The 23,603-nt window shown below is 37.7% G+C and overlaps 1 protein-coding gene across 1 annotated transcript in view; it reads left to right on the forward strand.

Moving 5' to 3' along the window:
- The first annotated feature begins 885 nt into the window (after positions 1 to 885).
- LOC124555273 overlaps positions 886 to 23,603 on the forward strand; it is a 39,635-nt gene continuing 16,917 nt past the window's right edge. The window contains exon 1 of the mRNA XM_047129143.1: positions 886 to 1,523. Coding sequence (XP_046985099.1) covers positions 986 to 1,523 — 538 coding nt within the window. The 5' untranslated portion in view covers positions 886 to 985. The remainder of the gene's footprint in view (positions 1,524 to 23,603) is intronic.

The following is a 23,603-nucleotide window of genomic DNA, read 5'->3' on the forward strand; positions in this document are numbered from 1 at the left end:
TTTATATGGAGATATTAGGTTGATTGGAAATAGATTTTAATAAAATCTTGGGTAAATTCTCTGAATTAAGACTGGCGCGTATTTAGTTTCTTTCATTTTGTATTAAAAAGAAAAACCTTGTCGCCGACAGACTGTATTTTTCCGGTATAATAACCCGATTTGACCGAAATGTCGGAGTTTCGGAAGTCTTTGCCCGGGGCCACCAGTTTAAATGATAGCAGGCTTAACTGTAACTAGCCGCCTGTGTGTCTAAAATTTAAACGTGTAAGCCAACTCTGAAATTTATGGGTAGTAGTGTCTTGCTTCTGAATAACAAACGCTTTTCCCGAGCATCATCCCATAAATAGAAGACGAAACTACTAGTAAAATATGTACCCTTCATTATAGATCGTACGTTGGCTTTCAGAACGCAAATGGAAACGTAAGGGAGAAATATCCAGAAAGATAGCAGAAGGACATAAAACAAAGCAGCCATTGTTAACAGCCAAGTAAATTTAAAAATATATAATGTCGAAAGTTACAAGTACACACTGCGGTAATATCAACTAAAAGAACGTTATGTGTTGTGTTGCATTGACCCGTAACTACCTTAAATTCCCCGGGCGGCCTTCTGCGCAGCAAAGCAACTAGAGTCACAGATACTCCATTCCATAAGTGATACAACCAGACTCAAAATTATTTATTTTCTATGCTATTTGATGCTACTATATTTGCATACAGTGTTTAATAAAGATTACTTGGTTATATACACATAAGGACGACTATTATTTGACTGTCCCGTAAGTAACACTGAATTAGTCTTGCATGCGACTTTAGTAGTCAAGCGAAATCGAATAATTGTCAAACACTTAAAAGCGTATGTGTTGTCAGTAGGAGGCGCACTGGATGTCAGTCTGGTGTGTAGTGGTGGTGTACCTCGGAATGAAATTGTAATAGACGTAATCGAAAGTTTGTCTGTCGTGAGTTATTGCTGTAAATTAACAGAATGCTGGTGCGTGACAGGATTTTTCGTGTTCTGATATTTCTAAAATTGTGTTGTTTAGTATGTTGCTATAAATCGGACATTATGATCACTGATGAGGGTATTGTTACGCGCGATCAAAATTCAATATTGAAAGTTAATAGAAGCAATGGAATTTCACGAAATGTGGATAATTTGCTGAACGAGTGTGAAGACTACTGGGTTTGCTTTACATATAGAATGTTAAATAATATAAGCGATATAATGAAGACAAATAATTTTCATTTGACAGAAAGTATTTCCTTAAATCGTATACCGGTACACAGAAACAAAATGGAGAATGAAATTATGTCTGTTTACGACGAACAGAAAAAGTTAATAGCAAGTGCAGGTAAAGGCTATGGACAGCTGACGGCGGCCCTTATAAACAGTACACTAAAACTTTTTAGAACACATTTTTTAACGTGGAACGTACTACCTGGAGTGAGTCTTAGGGTTTACCGAAACCTGGAACATGATGGTGCTTGGGACGCTGCAGTGGAACTTCAAGAAAGCAAACAAGGTAAATTTTATTGCCACACAAAGAGCTTTATTTTTGTGGAAATCAGGACTTGATCGATAGCCTTTTTAGTCCAAAAGATGTTGACATAAATTCACATCTTATTTTGGTTTTCTTCGTGTAGGATTACTTCTCTAAACGTTTGCAATTTTTTTAGTATTTTATGTGACGTGTGTTGTTAGTGTTCACAGTGACCTTTCTGTAATTTCACTGGCAAATGTTTTTCAAAAATGGTTAATAAATTGCAAAGTTTCCATATGGTGGCAGAGAGCTGCCTTATTTTTGTTGATAAACATGATTGGACAAAGTGAGTATATCTTATGGTCGTCTTTGTCCTGTTTATTATTATAGAAGTTTTATTTATATTTACTTATTTATCCATCCATCCATCCTTCCTTCCTTCCATTGGTAGTGATATTGAATACATCATGGCATACTTGGATGTATTAAAAAGTATTTCGTAGGAGCATTTAAAAAAAAAACGTAGATCCCCAGGCATTTGGAAGAGAGATGTAGAGTTTGCACCATGTAACCAATATTACATACACCCCCAAGCATAGTAATACCAGACAGATTTAAGAAAATATACGTACAATTTTGCGTAGATACGGTGTCGAGCACACTGTTTTTACATTGACTTTGCAGGAGAATCTCTTGTTCAAAAATTCTGTATAATTGTATCTAAGGACTCATTTATATTGTATTAACTGGCTGAGACCAGATGACATCTTAGTTTTTGTTTGAAAGCAGACAGTGTTTTCAAGTTCTTCATACTGCTTGGAGGTTTGTTATAAAATATACATCCATCTATTTTAGGTTTTTGTCACGCAGCTTAAGTGTGTCTATGTACATGCAGCAGTTTTCTTTACATTGAGTGCTATAATTATGTATATTTGTTAATCATAGCTGTGCGGTTTATTTTTAAGAACATAATAGCAGTGTCAGTATTTGTAATTCGTTGAATTTATTTCTGCAGGACTGCTTTGGTGATAGCTTTGCAATGTATCTAATCACTTTCTTTTGCAGTTTAAGTACTCTCCCTGTGTGTACATTAGCTGCACTGCCCCACACAGGTGTACAATAAGATATATGCAGATAAATTTGACCACAATACAGTTTTAGTAGCAGATAAATTAGACTACAATACAGTTTTAGTAAAGTGCCCCGATCAGCAGTCTGAGAAATATAGTTGTGCTAATTTTTTAGCATAATTTATCTATAAGTGTTTCTCATGTAAGGAAACTCCCCATCATCAATCCTAGAAACTTCTGGAATACTTGAGTCCCCAAGCTTGATATCAAGATCTATTTTGACTTCCTTATTTGCTTGTATTCTAATGAAAGTTGTTTCACTTCCGTTTGAAAAAGGCTTCATCCCTCAAAATATTTGTATACTCTATCCATCTTTAAATATGCCCTCATTAAGAGCCTTTCCAGATTTACTGGTGACTAGTAGAGGTGTCATCAGCATGTGATCACTGTTTCGTTTACAGCTTCTGGCATGTCACTTACATATAGAATAAATAGTAGTGGTCCCAATACCATACCTTGCAGTGTCTCATGTTTTACCTTTTTGAACGCTGAAAACAAATTTACTCACCTGTTGCTCACTTTATATTTTATTTCTACACATTTTTGCCTATTTTTAATAAATGTCTCTATAATACTGTTGGCTCTGCCTCTTATACCATACAGGTTTAATTTTTCTAACGGGACTATATGACACACACAATCAAAAGCCTTTGATAGTTCTAGGAATAGACTGCAAACTTGTTCCTGTTTTTCAAATGCCGTGACTACATATACTGTGAAGTCTGCAGCTCCTGTCTTTGTAGATCGACCTTTTCTGAAACGGTGCTGTGCCCTATTTGTTATATTATGTTTCTCTATGAAATTTACTATCCTATCCTTTATGGCTATTTTTTACAAATTTAGACAGTTCAGAAGTGATAATGATATATCTTTAGTTACAAAGGTGCCCTTTATCTCCCCCTTTTCATGTACGGATTACTTTACATTTCTTTAAGCAATTTGGAAATATTCCTTCCTGCAGTATTTAATGTATAAGGAATTTGACAGGTTTTGCTAGGTATTTGGAACTATAGTGAATTATTTTGGGAGACATGCTATCTAATCCAACAGAATTTCTTTTAAAGTATTTACTTATACATATGACTGTTTCATATTGCACTGGCCTGTTATTTGACAAGTCTGTTTACAGTAGAAGGATGTAGCATGTCATCTGAAATGCTTACATCTCCATATTATGCAGCTAGTCATTCTTGGCCTAGTTCTTTAAAACCTTCACCAGAAATAGAAACAAAAGGTCTCATATGTTTGACACATACTGCAGCACATTTTACTTTTATACTATTTTTTTATTACTGTCGGTATTCCTTAAGAAGCTCTACAGTGTGGGAGTTCTTTCAGCTCAGTTTCTTTAAATGAGTTGTTCATGACTGGAAACACAACAATGTAAAGCAGGCATAGTCCGTATCAGTTCAGGCAGGCTAGAAAAAAATCTTACCTTCACAGTCTCGAATTATATTAACTCTAGCATATGTTAAAATGAAGGACTAAGTAAGGAACATGTATATATATATGTGTGTGTGTGTGTGTGTGTGTGTGTGTGTGTGTGTGTGTGTGTGTGTGTGTGTGTGTGTGTGTGTGTGTGTATATATATATATATATATATATATATATATATATATATATATATATAACTTTTTTTTCCCTACAAAAAAAATCTGCTCAGAGATACAGCCCTCCAAAGATGACACTGTGCATATCATTTTGAAGGTGCGAATTTTGGAAAAAATTTTAAAATGCTGTATCTCTAGAACAGTTCTAGATATTTTGTTGGCTACTTTCATTTGAAAGATAATTGCTTAATAATTACAAAGAAATCCTCCATTGGACTTACCTGTCATAGTTCTTTTACTATACCATTCTGAACTTTTTTATACTTTATGCAAAAAAAAATTTCAAAAATGCAAATCCATAATTCTCCCCACCACCTGTTGATTGGTATTGTATAGTTCTACATTCCCTGAAAAGGAGAGCTTCCACTTTTAGGTTGAGGAGGTTTCATAAACAATTGAAATTTTTGGCATACATAAAACCTGTTTTATCATCACATAACAGGCTAATAAAGATCAAAACCTACCCTTATTTAACATAGTTTTACTTTTGAAAGATAACTAAGAGATACGTTTTTCAAGCATTTTAAATGGTTCCAAAATGTATGTGAAAGGTCCAAAGACTTAAAGGTTTCAATTTATAAAACTTCTGTGCACTCTGTTTTGTATTGAAATTAGCCAGTCAATGAACTAAAAATGTGTTAAATTGCTTCAGTGTCTTCCTTTGATATAGAGTGATGTCTTCCTGTTGAACCAATAGGAACTGGAGCACTTCACAATCTTCAAAACATTGTGAAAAGGAACTGAGCACTGATGGTGTTGTTGCAGTCCTTCAGCTGGAAACCTATATCCATCAGCTGGTCCATGTGGTAGCATAAATTTCACTATAGTTTCGATTAACTTATAACTGGTGTCTCTAATCTCTGCAATCCACCAGTCAGTTGTACACACATGCCACAAACATCCCCCTTCTCACTCAGGTTGTGAATCTGAATATTATCCTGCTGTTTCTGAGGTGTTCGCCGAACGAACGAAATTTCTTCTTTCTTGTTCTTTAAAGTGCGTGCAATATGAGTTTGCCCATCACTTAGTCCAAAACTGTGTCTTCTGAATTTCATTCACAGGAGTAGTTTGTTTGGACCATTCTTCTTTTTTCTGCTCACAGAATTCTTCTATTTTCTATTAGGACAAAAGAATGAGGGCTGTGGATGTGTGAGATTTCAAGACACTTGTAAAATCCTCAGCATTCTGAATCACAGCTGTATTTGGTCTGGAAAGATTGTTTTGTTAGCATGGTGCTTCAGCAGGCCTCCTAAACCAACCCAAGGCCCCTCCTCGTGACCAGTAGCACTGTATACCCAGTCAGTTGGCACAAGCGACTTACTCAATTCCAACAGCTGGTAACGATTTTTAAAGTGACTAGGAACACCATCAGAAATAATTACCTTCTCTGCCCATGTTTGTAGTTGAAGGATTTTGTGTATTGCTAGCAAAGCATGTGCTGAGTCATGTCCTGTGTCATCACTTCCAACTACAACAAAATCTGTCACTCCTGTAAAAATTGAAACCTGGTCATTACTCCAGTGATACCCTTGTACTTCTTGTGGGAGAATTACAGACCAGTTCTCTGCAAAATCACAGAGAAGCACTAAACATAGTTCTTCAGCATGTACACACCCTTTCACTTCTGCAATGTGTTTTATTGCAATTTCTTCAGGTGCTGATGTGTTCTGCTTTCACTGACCATTTACCAAGTTTATCAGTGAAACTGTCAAAGGCAATAATTTTCATAATTAGCTTATTTTCCTCCCATGTCGCATATGTAATTTCTGCCGAGTTATCTGCTATCTGTTGCAGGCCAAGAGTCTGTAAAGACAGTCCTCCCTTTCCAGGGTAGTCATCACATTCTTGAAATAAACAAGTCTCTCCTTTACGTCACAGACCACTAATGACTTCACACGCCCGACCAAGGTGTCGTATGTCACATGCTCCAGTAAGTTGTTTAAAGTTACCACACAATGTTAAAATTCGTGCAGTACAGACATAAACAGACATCTCTAGGTGGGTGTGGAACTACCCACTTAGGTTGTAATGCATAAAATTTTAATCTTTGAATATGTGAAGTTGTATAGTTGCTCCTATAAATTGCAAAAGTTTCTTTGATATTGTAAGTCATGTACCTCTTCACTTTCACAACTTTTTGACCTTAAACTGTTACACGTGTAGTGTATTTTTGTTGTTGTTGATACTCTGGCGGGAACAGATCCATTTATCTTCAACATAAAGTGACTGCACTATTTGAACTTGAGCTGCTTCTACAGGATGGCCATAATATTGATCTGGTCTTCCAGAGACTGCTTTTACAGACCTCTAATTTCTTGATTTGTCTACCATGTACTTTGATACTGATGGAACATGGTTCAAAATTGTTTTATTTGAAAATGTCTATGGAATAATAGTTAAAACTTGCACCTTTTCGCTGTACGATGCACAATATTCAACAGCTGAATTAATATTTGTGAAAAATTCCTGGCAAGAGGTGCAAGAGTGCTTTGGTCAATTTTCTCCTGAAGATGGGATTTCTACTTCGAAAAGTGTGGTCAGTTTTGCTGTAGTGTATTCATCCATAGCTTCAGTAATTTGTCTGCGCTTTCTTGAGGCGTAGAGCTTATGACTCGATTTCACTGACCACGGTTTCTTAACAGGACTGACACCTACCTCTATAGTTGACAGATTCAGGGTATTTAATTCTTCCTCTATTGATGCAAAAGCTGCATCATCTGCACCATGGGAGGCTTCACCTTATTCAGATACTATCATTGTTGTTGTTCTGTCAAAACATTTAGAACACAAAGTCATCACTGGAAATATCTCCACTTTGAAACAGAGTCTTCAGATTAGAAGACTTATTCCCAACCTGAACAAAGCCTGTTTTTTGTCTATCACTCTTTTATGGATATGCAAATAGTCAGCACAATTCACTCTCCTGTGGCCCCAGTCAGAAGACATTTCAAACAGTCCTTTTCACAAAACACATTGCAACTGTGTTAACTGGCAAATTCCTCCCAAAACTCACGGGATGGTCTCAGATTTCTTACAAGGGAACCTCCCCATCGCACCCACTTCAGATTTAGTTATAAGTTGGCGCAGTGGATAGGCCTTGAAAAACTGAACACAGATCAATCGAGAAAACAGGAAGAAGTTGTGTGGAACTATGAAAAAATAAGCAAAATATACAAACTGTGAGTAGTCCATGTGTAAGGCAACATAAAGGATAGTGTGAGCTAAGGAGCGCCGTGGTCCCATGGTTAGCGTGAGCAGCTGTGCAACGAGAGGTCCTTGGTTCAAGTCTTCCCTCGAGTGAAAAGTTTACTTTCTTTATTTTCGCATAGTTATGATCTGTCCGTTCGTTCATTGACATCTCTGTTCACTGTAATAAGTTTAGTATCTGTGTTTTGTGACCGCACCGCAAAACCACGCGATTAGTAGACGAAAGGATGTGGCTCTCCAATGGGAACCGGAAACATTTGATTGCAAGGTCATGGGTCAACCGATTCCTCACAGGAAAACACGTCTGATATATTCTATACGCCACTGGTGACGGCATGTGTGTCACATGGCAGGAATATGTTGTCGACCCACCTAACTTGTACACTTGGTGAATGGGTAAAAAGATTCTTCTACCTTGCCAAATTTAGGTTTTCTTGTGGATGTGATAATCACTCCCAAAAAAGTGATGAAAACATAAGAGTTTGTCACGTAAACTGAAAATAAAGAAAGTAAACTTTTCACTCGAGGGAAGACTTGAACCAAGGACCTCTCGTTCCACAGCTGCTCACGCTAACCACAGGACCATGGCACTCCTGAGCTCACACTCTCCTTGATGTTACCTATGTTGTCCATGGACTACTTAGTTTGTGTATTTTGCGTATTTTTTCATAGTTCCACACAACTTCTTCCTGTTTTCTCGATTGATCTGTGTTCAGTTTTTCAAGGCCTGTCCACTGTTCCAACTTATAGCTAAATCTGGGGGGGGGGGTGTGCGATGGGGAGGTTCCCTTGTTAGAAGCCTCTTCAGTAAAAAAAAAAATAGCACTGAACAACTACAATACAGAAACCTGCAATGAACAACCATGACAAAGAAACTGACAAGAAACTACAACAAAGTGTAAGAAATATCTGCAACAAAGACAATAAAAATAAACATTGTAACAAATAAATTATTAAGAAACTACTTCAGTGAAGACATACATTACCCTTGAAAGTTAAAAAAAAATGATTTTTTTTTTTTTAAATAAAACCTGTCCAACCTATAAGTGCAAGCTCTCCTTTACAGAGAGTATAGTACTACATGGTACTAATCACGAGGGGAAAAAACTTTTCTGGATTGGCATTTTTGAAAAACAATTTTTTTCTAGAATTTTTAAGAAAAATTCAAAAGGTGACAATAAATGAACTTCGACAGATATGTCCAAACAGGGGATACCATTGTAATAAAGCAATTATCTTTTAAATAAAAAAAGCACTAACAAAATATCTTGAACTGTTACAGAGATACAGTATTTTAAAATTTTTCCCAAAATTCGCATCTTCAGAATGTTGTTCGCAGTGTCATCTTTGGAGGCCTGTATCTCAGGGCAAGAAATATTATTATTTTTTTTTTTTTTTTTGGAGAAAACAAAAAATACATGTTTCTTACTTACTACTGAATTTTTTACATGTGCTAAATTGAATAACACCTGAGACTATGAAGGTACCACCCCCCCCCCCCCCCCCCCCCCTGCCTGAAGTGATATGGATTATGCCAGCAATTTATGCAGGATACGTACCCAGTAAAGTTAAGTCTTTTGTGTACAACTAACAGAAGTATATTCTATAGTTCACTTTTTAGACCCTCATATTTCTTCATTGTCTACACATCTCTCTGTGATAAGCTCTCAAGGGATTGTCAGTTTGTTGTAAATGTGACAATTCGTGCAATCTTCCTGAACAAATCAGTACACAGGTAGAAAAGTTAAAAAAAGAGACAATGGCAATACCAGGCAACAATTACATCATTCATAAGTTCAACATAGAAAGTTAAAAATAAAAAAATAGTATCTACTTAATTGTTGAATTTTATTGTTGTTGTTGTTGTTGTCATCTTCAGTCTGAAGACTGATTTGATGCAGCTCTACTCTGTGCAAGCATCTTCATATTTGAATAACTACTGCAACATACATCCTTTTGAATCTGCTTACTGTATTCATCTCTTGGTCTCCCTCTGATTTTTACCCCACATTTCTCTCTTAGTACTAAATTGGTGAGCCCTTGATGTCTCAGAATTTGTACTATTGACTGATCATTTCATATAGGCAGGCTGTGCCACAAATTCCTTTGCTCCCCAGTTCTAGTCAGTATCTCCTCATGGGTTACATGATCTACCCATCCAATCTCCAGAATTCTTCTGTAGCACCACATTTCAAAAGATTCTGTTCTACGCTTGTCTAAACTGTTTATTGTCCATGTTTCACTTCCGTATATGGCTACATTCCATTCAAATGCTTTTAGAAAAGACTTCCAGACACTGAAATCTATATTCAGTGTTAACAAATTTCTCTTCTTGAGAAATGCTTTTCCTTTTACTGGCAGTCTGCATTTTATATCCTCTCTACTTTGTCCCTCGTCAGTTATTTTGCTGCCCAAATAGCAAAACTCATCTACTACTGTGTATCTCGTTTCCTAATCTAATTCCTTCAGCACTCCCTGATTTAATTAGGCTTAATTCCATTATTCTTGTTTTGCTTTTGTTGGAGATAATCTTATATCCTCCTTTCAAGACACTTACCATTCTGTTCAACTGCTCTTCTGAGTCCTTTGCTGTCTCTGACAGAATTGCAACATCATTGGCAAAACTGAAAGTTTTTACTTCTTCTCACACAACTTTAATTCCTACTCCAGATTTTTCTTGGGTTTCATTTACTGCTTGCTCAATATTCAGATTGAATAAAGTCGGGGATAGGCTACAACACTGTGTCACTCCCTTCCTTCTCAACCACTGCTTCCCTTTCATGCCCCTCGACTCTTATAATTGCCATCTAATTTCTGTACAAGTTGTAAATAGCACCTTCCTCCCAGTTATTTACCCATGCTACCATCAGGATTTCAGAGAGTATTCCAGTCACCATTGTCAAAATTCTTCGTCTTCTGTAAATTATTCTTAGTACTTTGCAACTGTGACTTATTAAACTGATAGTTTGATAATATTCACAAATGTCAGCACCTGCTTTGGAATTGGAATTCTTTTAGAAGTCCAGTGATATTTCACGTGTCTCATAAACCTTGCACACCATATAGAAGAGCTTTATCGTGGCGGGTTCTCCCAAGGCTATCAGTATTTCTGATGGAATGTCGTCAAATCCTTGGGTCTTGTTTCGACATAGGTCTTTCGATGCCCTGTCAAATTCTTCTCAAAGTATCATATCTCCCACCTCATCTTCATGTATGTCCTCTTTCATTTCTATAATGTTGCCCTTAAGTACATCTCCCTTGTATGGACTCCTTCCACCTTCCACTTTTCAGGATTCCCATCAGTGCTTAGGACTGATTTTCCAAGTCTTGATATTCATACCACTGCTTCTCTTGCCTCCAAAGGCCTCTTTAATTTTGCTGTAGGCAGTACCTATCTTTCACAAAGTGAAACATGCTTCTTATACTTAATTGTCCTCTAGCCATTCTTGCGTAGCCATTTTGCACTTAGTGTCAATCTCATTTTCTAGATGTTTATATTCTCTTTCACCTGCTTCATTTACTACATTTTTATGTTTTCTTCTTTCACCAATGAATTAAAAATCTGTGTTAGCTAAGTATTTCTACTAGGTCATGTCTTTTTACCAATTTGATCCTCTGCTGCCTTCTCTGGTTCATCTCTTGAAGCTACCTGTTCCTGTTCTACTGTATTTCTTTCCTCTGTTCTTGACAGTCATTGCCTAATGCTCCCTCTCAAACTCTGAACAACCTCTGGCCCTTTAAACTTATCCAGGCCCTATCCTTAATTTCCTACCATTATGCAATTTCTTTAGTTTTAATCTAGAGTTAATAACCAATAAATTGTGTTCTGAATCAACATCTGCCACTGCAAATGTCTTAAAAGTTAAAATCTGTTTATGAAATCCCTGTCACACCATTGTATAAATCAGTCTGTCTTAAGGTTTCTTCCACGTGTACAACCTTCTTTCATGATTCTTAAACCAACTGTTAGCTCTACCAGGTGGCTTCCTCTTTCATTCCTTTCCACCTCATCCATATTCTCTTCCTTTCCCTACTATTGAATTCCAGTCCCCCATCATTATTAAATTTTCATCTCCATTAACTGTATGAATAATTCCTTTATCTCATCATACACTTCTTCAGTATCTTCATTTTTGGAGCTAGTTGGCATATAAACTTGGACTGCTGTGGTGGGTGTGGATTCCGTGTCTATCTTGGTTACAGCAATGCATTCACTGTGCTGTTCATAGTGGCTTACCCGCATTCCTTCTTTGTTCATTGTTAAATCTACTACGCATTACTGGTATTTGATTTTGTATTTATAACTCTATATTTACCTGAACAGAAGTCCTGTTCCTCCTGCCACTGAACTTCACTAATTCCCACTATATCTAACTTTAACCTATCCATTTTCCTTGTTAAATCTTCTTACCTACCTGCCTGTTGAAGGCATCTAAAACTCAACACTCTGATCTGTAGAATGCCAGTTTTGTTTCTCCTGATGATAACATCCTCCTGAGTAGTCACCATCCACAGATCCAAATGGGGGACTATTCTACCCCTGAAATATTTTACCCTAGAGTATACTGTCGGTATTTAACCATACAGTAGAGCTAGATGCCCTCGGGGAAAAATTATGGCGGTAGTTTCCCATTGCTTTCAGCCGTCCACAGTACCACCAAAGAAAGGCCATTTTGTTTTATGTTAAAAGGCCAGTTCAATCAATAATCCAGACTGTTGCCCCCACAACTGCTGAATAGGCTGCTGCTGTTCTTCAGGAAGCACACATTTGTGTGGCCTTTCAACAGGTACCCATCCGTTGTGGTTGTATCTACAGTACGGCTTACTGTATCATTGAAGCATGCAAGCCTCCCTACCAACAGCAAGATCAACAATTCAATCTTAAGTCATACATATATTTTATATTAAAGAAGAGTCTTTTCATTGTGTCTTAAGTATCTCATACAAACTGTAAAATGACCTTTCCAAAAGAAATTGCCTTAGTGGCTCCCTAAACTTTGACCAGTTATCAAGCATACGTTTATTATCTAGTGGGAGAGCATTCAAAACTCTTGGGCCAATGTACAGCACACCCTTGTCAGATTTTTGCAGTCATTGTGTAAATCGTGCTTTCACCTTGTATTGTGTCTATGATAGGTACTACTACTTTTATACAACTCAGAATTTTTACTGACAAAACACGTAAGTGAAAACATGTATTGAGAAGTATTAGTAAGAATTTTTTGTTTCGAGAAAAGGTTTCTACAACTAGATCTACAGTGTACACAACTCATTATCCTTATAACATGTTTCTGGTCCAAAAATATTTTCTTTCTTGCAATTGGTTTTAACAAAAGATAATTTTGTATGTCATTAAAGAATGGAAGTATCCATAGTATGCAGCCTTCACAGTGTTAAAGTTCCCACTCTGAGGTAATACGTATGGCAAAAGTTAATGACTTGAGTTTCTTGGGAAGGTTTATTATATGACGAGACCAGTTTATTGTGCAGTCTGTTGTAACACTTGGGAACTTCGTTGTTTCAACTCATTCTATTGTCTGTGTAGCACACTTAACTGTTCTCTCTTCCTGAGTTCAGGCAGTTGCAGTTAGTTTTTATTATAGTTTAACAAAAGTCTGTTGACACTAAACCATTTACCAAATCAGTGAGATTGTCACATGTGCAACCATAAATCAAAATGTTTGTGTTGTAAAATTTGGCTATAGCTTTGTATATTGCTGCAGGTCATTTAAAAATACAAAGACCAATAAAGGACAAAGAATGGATCCTTGTGGCACTCCATATTTGATGCTTTTCCATTCTGATGAAACCAGACCATTACAAAAATTGTCTTTGCCATCTAATACTACTTTCTGCTCCCTACCTTTGAGAAGGTGACATTCTAGTTTGGATAGTAGTGTATAGGCCTACTCATGGAGGAGGGGATATTGTTTAAATCCATGGTGTGGTTAATCAGTGAACCATCGTAAATAACTAACAGTGCAGCCTTTTACTCTGATAGTTAAAAATAATGATATCTATATTCCTACGTAGTGTTGGTTGAATCAGTGACTAACAACACAGTCGGAAGAAATTATTTGGTTTAGTTGGTAGACAGTTCCCCCCCCCCTTCCCCCCCAATTGGCTACAGGTTTCATTAGCTACTAACAAGGGAACCTCCCCATCGCACCCCCCTCAGATTTAGTTATAAGTTGGCACAGTGGATAGAACTTGAAAAACTGAACGCAGATCAATTGAGGAAACAGGAAGAAGTTGTGTGGAACTATGAAAAAAATGAGCAAAATATACAAACTGAGTAGTCCATGCGCAAGATAGGCAACATAAGGAATATTGTGACCTCAGGAGCGCCGTGGTCCCGTGGTTAGCATGAGCAACTGCGGAACGGGAGGTCCTTGGTTCAAGTCTTCCCTCGAGTAAAAAGTTTAAATTTTTATTTTCAGACCATTATCAAAGTTCTGGCACTCACGCATAATCAACTTCGCTCTCCAAAATTCCGGGACATGTTCAGATTTGCTTGGACATATGCAGGATTTGACGGTCTACACACGGAAAAATTTGAAAATATTAAAAACATATGTTTTGACAGAGCACAGGAAAAACTGTCCAACTCTGAAACTGTTGCATTCATTTGTTGCAGTTTATGTGATGAACTATTATGTTTTCCTCACTTTTTTGTGAGTGATTATCACATCCACAAGAAAAACTAAATCGGGCAAGGTAGAAAAATCTTTTTACCTATTTGCCAAGTGTAAAAGTTAAGTGGGTCAACAACATATTCCTGTCGTGTGATGCACATGCCGTCACCAGTGTCATATAGAATATATCAGATGTGTTTTCCTGTGGAGGAATCTGTTGACCAGTGACCTTGCGATCAAATGTTTTCGTTTCCATTGGAGAGGCACGTCCTTTTGTCTACTAATCGCACGGTTTTGGGGTGCGGTCGCAAAACACAGACACTAAACTTATTACAGTGAACAGAGACGTCAATGGACGAACGGACAGATCATAACTTTGCGAAAATAAAGAATGTAAAACGTTTCAGTCGAGGGAAGATTTGAACCAAGGACCTCTCATCCCGCAGCTGCTTACGCTAACCACGGGACCACGGCGCTCCTGAGCTCACACTGTGCTTGATGTCGCATATCTTGCACATGGACTACTCAGTTTTTATATTTTGCTTATTTTTTTCATAGTTCCACACAACTTCTTCCTGTTTTCTCGATTGATCTGTGTTCAGTTTTTCAAGGCCTATCCACTGTGCCAACTTATAACTAAATCTGGGGGGGGGTGCGATGGGGAGGTTCCCTTGTAAGTACAGGCCATCCTCTGGCTTGAAGTCGTCATGCTCCCTTCTGAAGCAGGTCTGCCATATAGCCTGTAGGCAAAATAAAGAATTGCAACTATAATCTAAAGCAAATAATTTTTCATAACGATATAGTTCATTAATTTCTGATTTTTAAGCAAAATGTTATATTACTGTGCTTCATTGTGTGTAATTTGAGGAGGAAAAAAATCTTCTTTGTAGTTTTAACCCTTTCAGACTTGGTTGTCACAATTGTGTTGATAAAGTTTGTTCACTAATATTTCGCTAACAAGAAATGTGAGGTGCATCCAAACTCACTTTGCACATTTGTGTATTTCTTTTAGCCATGCACCAGCTGCTGCTGCTCTCTTGTGAGCAGTCTATGAACCACAGAGCAAAATATGCTCTCTGGCGTTGTTTCTCTGTGGGAAGCCATTACATGTTGACTTTATTGCTATAATAGTCATGTTGTGGGTTTTGTTTATGAATGTTTTGTGTGGTTTCCTTCTTTTGGAAACATTAGACATTCTTTCAGTGGAATTTTCATTAATTTTAATCAGTTCATATTTGTGTTATGTATCAGGCAAGATTAATGTACACATTTGTGTACAACAGGTCCTTAATGATGTAAAATAGGAAAAAATAACCTAAAATGTGTGTCAGCTATATTTGCATGGCTATGGTAGTTATGTATGGCAATTTTTCCATTAATTTCAGTACCAGCAGCAAGAAAGGAGAATAACTGACCTGTACATATGATTTTATTTTATGTTGCTGGCTTTTGACTTGGAAATACAGATTATCTTTCTGTGAGGAAAAATTGGGACTTGATTATGGACATAATTGAAAATGGTGGCGTTTCTGACATTAGTTTGAGAGGAGATGAGGATGACAGTGTACCACTTTTTGAAAGGCAAGCTCCACAAATCTGAAGATGAAGATGATGGAGAGGTGGTGGATGCTGAAATGAACTTTTTATGCAATATAAACAACCCAGAATTGAATACCCTGTGTGACAACATTATGGTGACACCTAAAGAATCCATAAAATGGAAACACAAGCCACTAAGTACCATTGCAGAAACATAAAACGCTCCAAATTTTGAAGAATCTCTCTTGTGTTCTCCAATGCAATACTTCAAAACATATATACCAGATGATTTGTACACTAGCATGGCAGCACATACTCATATTTATGCATTACAACGAGGCAAATCCTCATTCAAGCAGACAACTCCTCAAGCACAAGGAATGTTATTTGGTTTGCATATATTGACTGGCACCTTGAAAATTCCCAGATTATGAATGTATTACCTGAAGGTAATTGTGTTTTGGGAAAACATGTCACGAGACAGATTTTTAGAATTACGAACAAATTTACATTTGGTGAACAATCTGGAAAAGCCATCTGAAAATAAAGATAAATTTTACAAAGTCAGGCCAACTTACTCAGCCATTCGAAAATGCTGCAGTGAACTTCCTATAGAAGAGAGTGTTTGTGTCAGTGAAGGAATTATTCCTTTCACTGGGAAGTTTTCTGGAAAGCAGTATATCAAGGGGAAACCAAGTCCATGGGGAATCAAAGTCTTCATGTGAAAAGAGTGGAATAGTGTATTATTTCCTTTTGTATCAAGGTGCTACAACTGGACTAAATACAGCATACTGTAAAAAATTTGGATTAGGTCCTGCTGTTGGTTTAGAATTTTCTGTTCCACTCTCAAAAGGTAAAGGTCATAAATTATACTTTGACAACTTCTTTTTACCTTATCATCTGTTTCAAGTTGTGAAATCTCAAGGCATCAATGCAGCAGGTACTGCCCATCAAAACAGATCTGGAAAGAACTTGACTTTTTCAGATGATAAAACAGTAATGAAACAAACCAGAGGTTACTGGGAAGAAATCACTAGTGCTGATGACATTACCATGTGTAAGTGGTTAGACTATAGGCCAGTTGTATTGTGTTCAAACTTTGTTGGTAAAGGCTCAGTGGATAAAGTTGAGTATTGGGACAAAAACACCATAAATATGTGAAAGGAAAAAGACCTGAAATAGTGAGAAGATATAATCATGCAATGGATGGTGTGGAACTATTTGATCAATTGATAAGCTACTACAGAGTTTTCATCAGATCTCGAAAATGGGCTTTCCGTGTGATTTTTCATGGTGTTGACTTTGCCATCGTGCAAAGTTGGTTGGCATACACAGACAATATGCAGACAACCTGTCTATCCAAAAGAAGAAGCAAATGGACCTTCTTTCCTTTCGTATCAGGGTAGCAGATGGATTGATACTGTGCCAGAAGAACATGACTGAAAAGAAGAGGGGGCGTCTGTCTAATGAAGAACTGGCTTCAGACATGAGAGTCATACCAAAAAGAAGAGGAGAATTATGACCAGCTACAGAGATACAGTTTGATTCCATTGACCATTTGCCTTTGCATGATGTAGGAGCTCCAAGTCGCAGCATATTTCCAAAATGTACAGGGCGTTCTAGAATTCAGTGCAGAAAATGTGAAGTACATTTATGTCTCCAAAAGGACAGAAATTTTTTTTGCAGTTTCGTGCGAAACTTTAAAATCAGTGTTTTGACCATTGTTGTTTAAATAAGAACTGTAATTTGGAATTATTTTTATTGTTTCTTCTGTTTTAAAGTGAAATAAAGAGTGGCATACTTGATCCATAGTGTTAACTTCCATAATGTATGACATGAAGCTCGAGACCTGATGAACACAATTGTGTACATTAAATATCTAGAAAACTAGAGATCATATCAAATTTTTTCTTAGAAAAATGTTATCAGGAGACTGACCTGAATGTAAAAATCATGTCAGATATTTCTTTAATAAGTAAATAAAAAAATCAGGTCTGAAAGGGTTAAAGCTTCCTTGTACATCTGAATATGTATTAGAGGCCAAAGTGCATATGTTATGGCAGCCTTAGTTGTAAATGTCAAGCCAATCCTGGTAAGAGTTACTGTATGTAGTGCCAGCCCATCCCACCCTCCTCCCATTGTATTTTTCATAGTTCATGTGTGATGTATGTGTTGATAAACACCAAGTTAGTTGTTGCAATGTATTATTTCATACAGATTTTCTGAATTTACCTTGCAGTTTTAGTTTTTATAATGAAAAGTGAGTTAAATGTGGTGTTTATGTAGGCACATGGCTATGCTACAGATAACTTTGTTACAACAATCTTAGTTTCAGATTCACATTTGTTGGCTTCACCAGCTGACAATCAGATTTTTTCCTTCCAAGACAAGACCTTGGGCTGCACTACAGATCAGTGTGTCACCACCTGCAAGATTTCGGGGCAGGGTTTAAGAGTTGCTGTCATATTGTAGTCCAGTTTCTTATGTTTGCTCTGGTCATCACCAACTTTCTTGTTGGCTGGTTTATAAATGCTTCAGATGCAGTCTGTTCAGAAACAGGTTGTGTGAAACATAAATTGCCATATACTGTTTTTCACAGAGAGACAAAACAAAATTTTGTGCCATTCCAAATTAGACAGAATACTGTAGGCATAATGCATCATTTGTACCGATAAAATTTTACAGGCACAGTGAAAGAGCACATTAGCATTAACATTATTTCAACAATTCTGTTCACTGTTTGAGTGATGCCCCTGTGCATTATGAAATTTATGTACAGAATCTTGTGTCCATTTGCTACACCGCAATTCTCCTGATCTAAAATATTGTGCAATTATAATAGCAAAGTGAAAATAGTAGTAGGAAGGGAAGTGTCTGTGTCTGATTAGGGAAGTGTCTTTGTCTGATTGTAACAGTGCTGTGCAGGTTTGATTTTTATGTTCTTGGAAATCAATAATGAATACAGTGATACCTGAACAGAGCAATAAAATATTTAGAAACTACGCAGTAAAAACATCATAAGTGAGAAAATTAAATTAAAAAAAGAGTGCATTTTTTAGTTTTGGGATATAGCAGTTAGGATTTCAATTGATTGAAGTACCAAATGTGACAGAGCAACAATGGAAAATAGATACAGGAACTCATTTGTTGAAATTGGGAATTAAATTAGATGTTAATGGTCAGTTTTATGTTATCGTTTCCAGGCTATTATAACACAGCAGAACACACTGCAGCTATGCGTAAGGACAAAATTGCAAACAAAGAATAAATCAAATTAACTGTAGGGCTCAAAGTTGTGCTGTTTCAATAAGTTCTTCATGAGCTTTCACAGTACCATTCATTGCTTACAACATTCTTGAATAGGACACAGCCTCCTGACACATGGTTTCCTTCTCTGGCATAAAGAACCACCTGTTTGTGATGCATGTGGCAAGCTGATTACATTTTGTTACATTTTAATTGAGTGTAGTTTACGTAATGACAAGAGGGTGGAAGCCAGTTTATTAGCAGGACTACGGACACTTCTAAGTGATGGTGAGATGAATGTGGCATATGTTCTACAATAATTTGTTTTGTCTGACCTGCTGCCTAAGCCATTAAGCAGGCGATTTTAGTGTGTGTGTCAGGGATAGTTGGCTCATCCAGTCATTAATTATGCCAACCATCTGTTCTTGACTTGCTTCTCTGTGGCTTTTATGGTCTGGTACCAATATTTTAATACGTTAAATATATTTGCAATTGTGAATATGGACCACCATATGCTGTAGAATGGAATGATGCCAATAAAAATTTGTGCCAGACCGGGACTTGAACACGGATTTCACACTTATTATGAGCAGTTTCCTTACCATTTGGCTATCTGTGCATGACTGTCAGACAGACCCAAACTTCCACATGTCATCAACCATGCATCTATAATCTATACTCGTGCATCTATTATGTATATTCCCTTTCAGGTGAGACATTTTACTTGAGTCACTTGCCTGGTGTTGGTGAAAAAATGCGATATTGCAGTGCCTGTGTTATTCTGAATTATGATGCAAAGTACCTGTGTATATGTATGCATGTCCAAGGGAATTTTGCATTGTAATTCAGAATGACACAGGCACTGTAATATGTTTTAATAGTCCATCTTTTATCAGTTTTAACTTTTGTACATTTAAGTGTGACTCTGTGCTGATGTGAGGAAGAGTTCAAGATAGGAAATATGATCCTGCTTAGCATTTTATCATGCCTGCATTTTTTTGTATTTTTATTCTATTAATCTTGTGTGGTAATTGTAAGGGTGCTGATAACAAAGATGTTGATTGCCCAACAGCTATATCATTTATGACACACAGTTCATGCGTCATCCTACAGACAGTATTGTGTGTGTTACAATTTATAGTGTTAATTTATTAACCTCTCCAGTGACGGATGTTCTCTTTCCACTGATACTCATTACCTATGTTAAATATCTGTCATGAGCTGTAGGGTTTGCCTGGCCAGCTGTAAGTTCCTACTTGACATTATACTTCTTTAGGATAGTATTCTATTGTAGGTTGAAGGCACTTTAATATTCTTCATTGTCTCCAGGGGAATACTTCTTAATCTGAGCATAGAATATCTGCAGTTCACGGTCTTGCGGTAGCGTTCTCGCTTCCCGAGCACAGGGTCCCGGGTTCGATTCCAGGCGGTGTCAGAGATTTTCACCTGCCCAGAGGTGAATGGGTGTTTTTGAGTCATCTTCATCGTTACCATTCATCCCATTTACAATCGGAGCAAGGCAACGGCAAACCACCTCCATTAGGACCTTGCCTAGTACAGCGGTGCGGGTCTCCCACATCGTTCACCTATGCTCTGTCAAGAAGCATGGGACTTCATTTCCATTTCCAGCCAAAGAAGAGATCTCTGGTATCATTCTCCTCCTTCTTCTCCTTCTTCTTCTACTGCAGTTTGTCTCATTCCAAGCAGTTTCAATCCACCGAGCATGATCAGAATTTCTCCACATGGGCGTTGTATATTTTTCTGTGGTGAAACACAAAACCAGGAGTGTTGTGCATTAGAGTGTCTTATCAGTAAGCATAGTATTTTTTTTTTCCTTCATTGCTGATGTCTTAATCTGCTGTTAGATCAGTAAATACCACACTTGTGTGCTAATGTCTTACAAATCCACTCATGGAAAAACTCAGCTGGATTTCAGACACCTGACCAGACATCTCTATGAGCAGAATCCATATTGCACCTGTTTAAACATAGTCATTGTCCACTAATGGCAGTCACTATACTGAAAAGTGCATGTGACCAATCATTGAATTTGCATCAGTCGTAGGCAAAGCAGTTAGTGTACTACTGCACTGTGTATTGTATCTACAAGTGTACAATTTGCCTTTATGATGTGTGTTAAATTGGTTAATCTAATGGTGCTCTAAACACATAACATGCTTTCAAATGATTTCCATAAACCGTAATGACAATATAAGCAGTGCACTATCAAGTGGCAATTGCTTGCTTGACTGACAAATCTGTTGAAGTTGGTCAATAGCACTTTCTAGTGAAATTTCAACCACTAGTAGACAATGAGTAGTTTATAGGGGTTGTGGGCTTATACAATACGAAACTTTTTAGGAGAGCTGAACCAGTACACTTGGAAGGCATGCTTGAGGCCCATTATTTTCAATAGTGTGTATAGAACTGACACTAGTGAAAAGCTATTTGTGTCTGACGGGGGAATTTCGAGATTTTAGTAAGAATAGGTCCCCAGTTTTAGAGCTGGGTTAGGTGCAGGATTCACTTTTGATTACAGGCTTTAAAATTTTTGGCTGCTGTACTTGCAGTTCACTTCAGACCAGCGCTTTGTAATTCTGCATTTAAAATGCAGCAGTTGCAAATCCGGTCATCCTAAATGGACTGCAAGACAGTCATTTGCTTGTGTGTATTTCTGGAATTTTCTATTATCTGAACTTTTACTAATTTTCTGTAAAACTTCAACTAGTGAGCTGTCTTCTGTGCAACTCTGCTTACAGCTGTTAAATTTTATTTCCAGCTGTATCATAATTAGTCACCACTTCTCTCTTGTGGAAGATTAAACAGCAGATGCAAGTTTTTCACCAATTATGTGTTTTTTTTTCCCCTTCTGGAAAGTGATGTTGTTACAGACACTCTCAAAAAAAGTCATTTGATCATTTATCAGTCCTTGGAATGTAGATAATTGTATAGTATCAAGCTGGATGTCTTCTTTCACTAAATTAATGAAGCTGATTGCAATTCTCTGAGACAAGATAGAGGTGTAAAAATTCTTCTTCTAATTTTGAGCAATGTTTTTTGTGTTGTGCTTTGTAAAAGTTGGATCAATTCATAAAATGAACAATATCTGGCTTTGCAACTGCCTCAGTAGCACAAATAATTGGTCAGTGATAGGGATATTCAATTGCTCGACAAAATTTGTTCTCAATTTGTATATGTAGCTTATAATTACTGAAAAAGCTGCTGCCCATCTTCAGGAACCATGCATTATACATGTATATGGTCTCCACAGGAACACGTTCATTGAGACTGTACCTCAGTAAAACCATCTGTATTGTTGCAGCATGCAAGCCATTCCCTCTATACATGAGTCATGGGAGGAAAAAATGATACATGGATTTTATCCAAATTTTCATGTACCACTGTTGAAAGAACATCTCCAAATAATTTGTAAGCATCAGTCCAATGTTCAGTACTGTGCTTGTAACTAAAACTGTTATTCTGTTACTTTCATAACACTCACGCTGTCATACTCAACATATGTTTTTGCGTATATTTATTCCCAACTTGCTGCTTTGTATTATATATTGGGAATCAGTCATGTCTAGTTAAATACTAAATTTAAAGCCATGTCTGACTAGAGTAACATGTACTAGCTGTTATGTACCCATATGGCTGAGCCCTCTGACAACACAGGGATCACACTACTGATACCTGAGCTGTCCCTCCCCATGTATGCCAAGGAGTGGTTGCTTATCCTCTTGGAGAATCGGAACTCACAGCAATGGCTGCCGTGCCAGTCGACCCTTGCTGTGGCTGGGAGGCACCCGTGGGGAGAGCCCCTGGCCGGAGTGGACGGTATCAGGGCAGATGCTTGGCACGTGAAGGATATCAAGCTGCAAAAGTCTAGCCGTTCTCAAATGGCTGTCTCTTCAAATGGTGAAGGATCATGGAATGCTGCTTTGTATGACCCGACAACCTTCCCTTCCCTGGCTGCACCGTGGGAGGAGGGCCAGGCTCACCGTCTTGGGATGAAAATCTTTCCCCCATTACCTCATCTGTACTAGGACAGATGGGGACACATTCACCGCCACAAGCCATTGTTTTTCGTGGAAAATATCGAGGACATGTTTCGTGAAGTGGAGTCTTTTAGTAAGATGCAGGCGGGCTCGCTTTTGATCAAAGCTTCTTCTTACACCCAGTCCGCAGCTCCTCGTACCTGTGATCGTCTTAGAAATGTCCTGGGGTCTATTACTCCTCACCAATCTTTGAATTGGTACAGGGAAAGATTTTTTATAGGGACCTCATCCTGCTAACTGATGAGGAACTCGAGGATAATCTGGAGTGGCGTGGCATTCATTTTGTTCGGTGTGTGCAGAAGGGTCGCAAGGACAACCATACTGATACTGGCGCCTTCATTCTGGCTTTCGAGAGGGGTACCCTCACAGAGAAAGTCAAGGTTCTGTGCTACAGATTTGACGTGAAGCCGTACATCCCTCCACCTATGCGGTGCCTTTGGTGCTTGCGTTTTGGGCATATGTCTTCCCGTTGTATGGCGAATCCTGTGTGTGGTGGCTGTGGACACCCACTCCATGAGGGAAGCCCCAATGTTCCACCACTGTGTGCCAATTGTACTGACCGCCACTGCCCGGCTTACAAGAGAGAAAAGAAGACTGAAGAATTATAAGTCCCTAGATCGCCTGTCTTATGCTGACGCTCGCCAAAAGTATGAGAGACTTCACCCAGAGTCACTATCTTCAACTTTTGCCTCTGTTA

Source organism: Schistocerca americana, chromosome X (assembly GCF_021461395.2).
Source record: "Schistocerca americana isolate TAMUIC-IGC-003095 chromosome X, iqSchAmer2.1, whole genome shotgun sequence".
Taxonomy (NCBI): domain Eukaryota; kingdom Metazoa; phylum Arthropoda; class Insecta; order Orthoptera; family Acrididae; genus Schistocerca; species Schistocerca americana.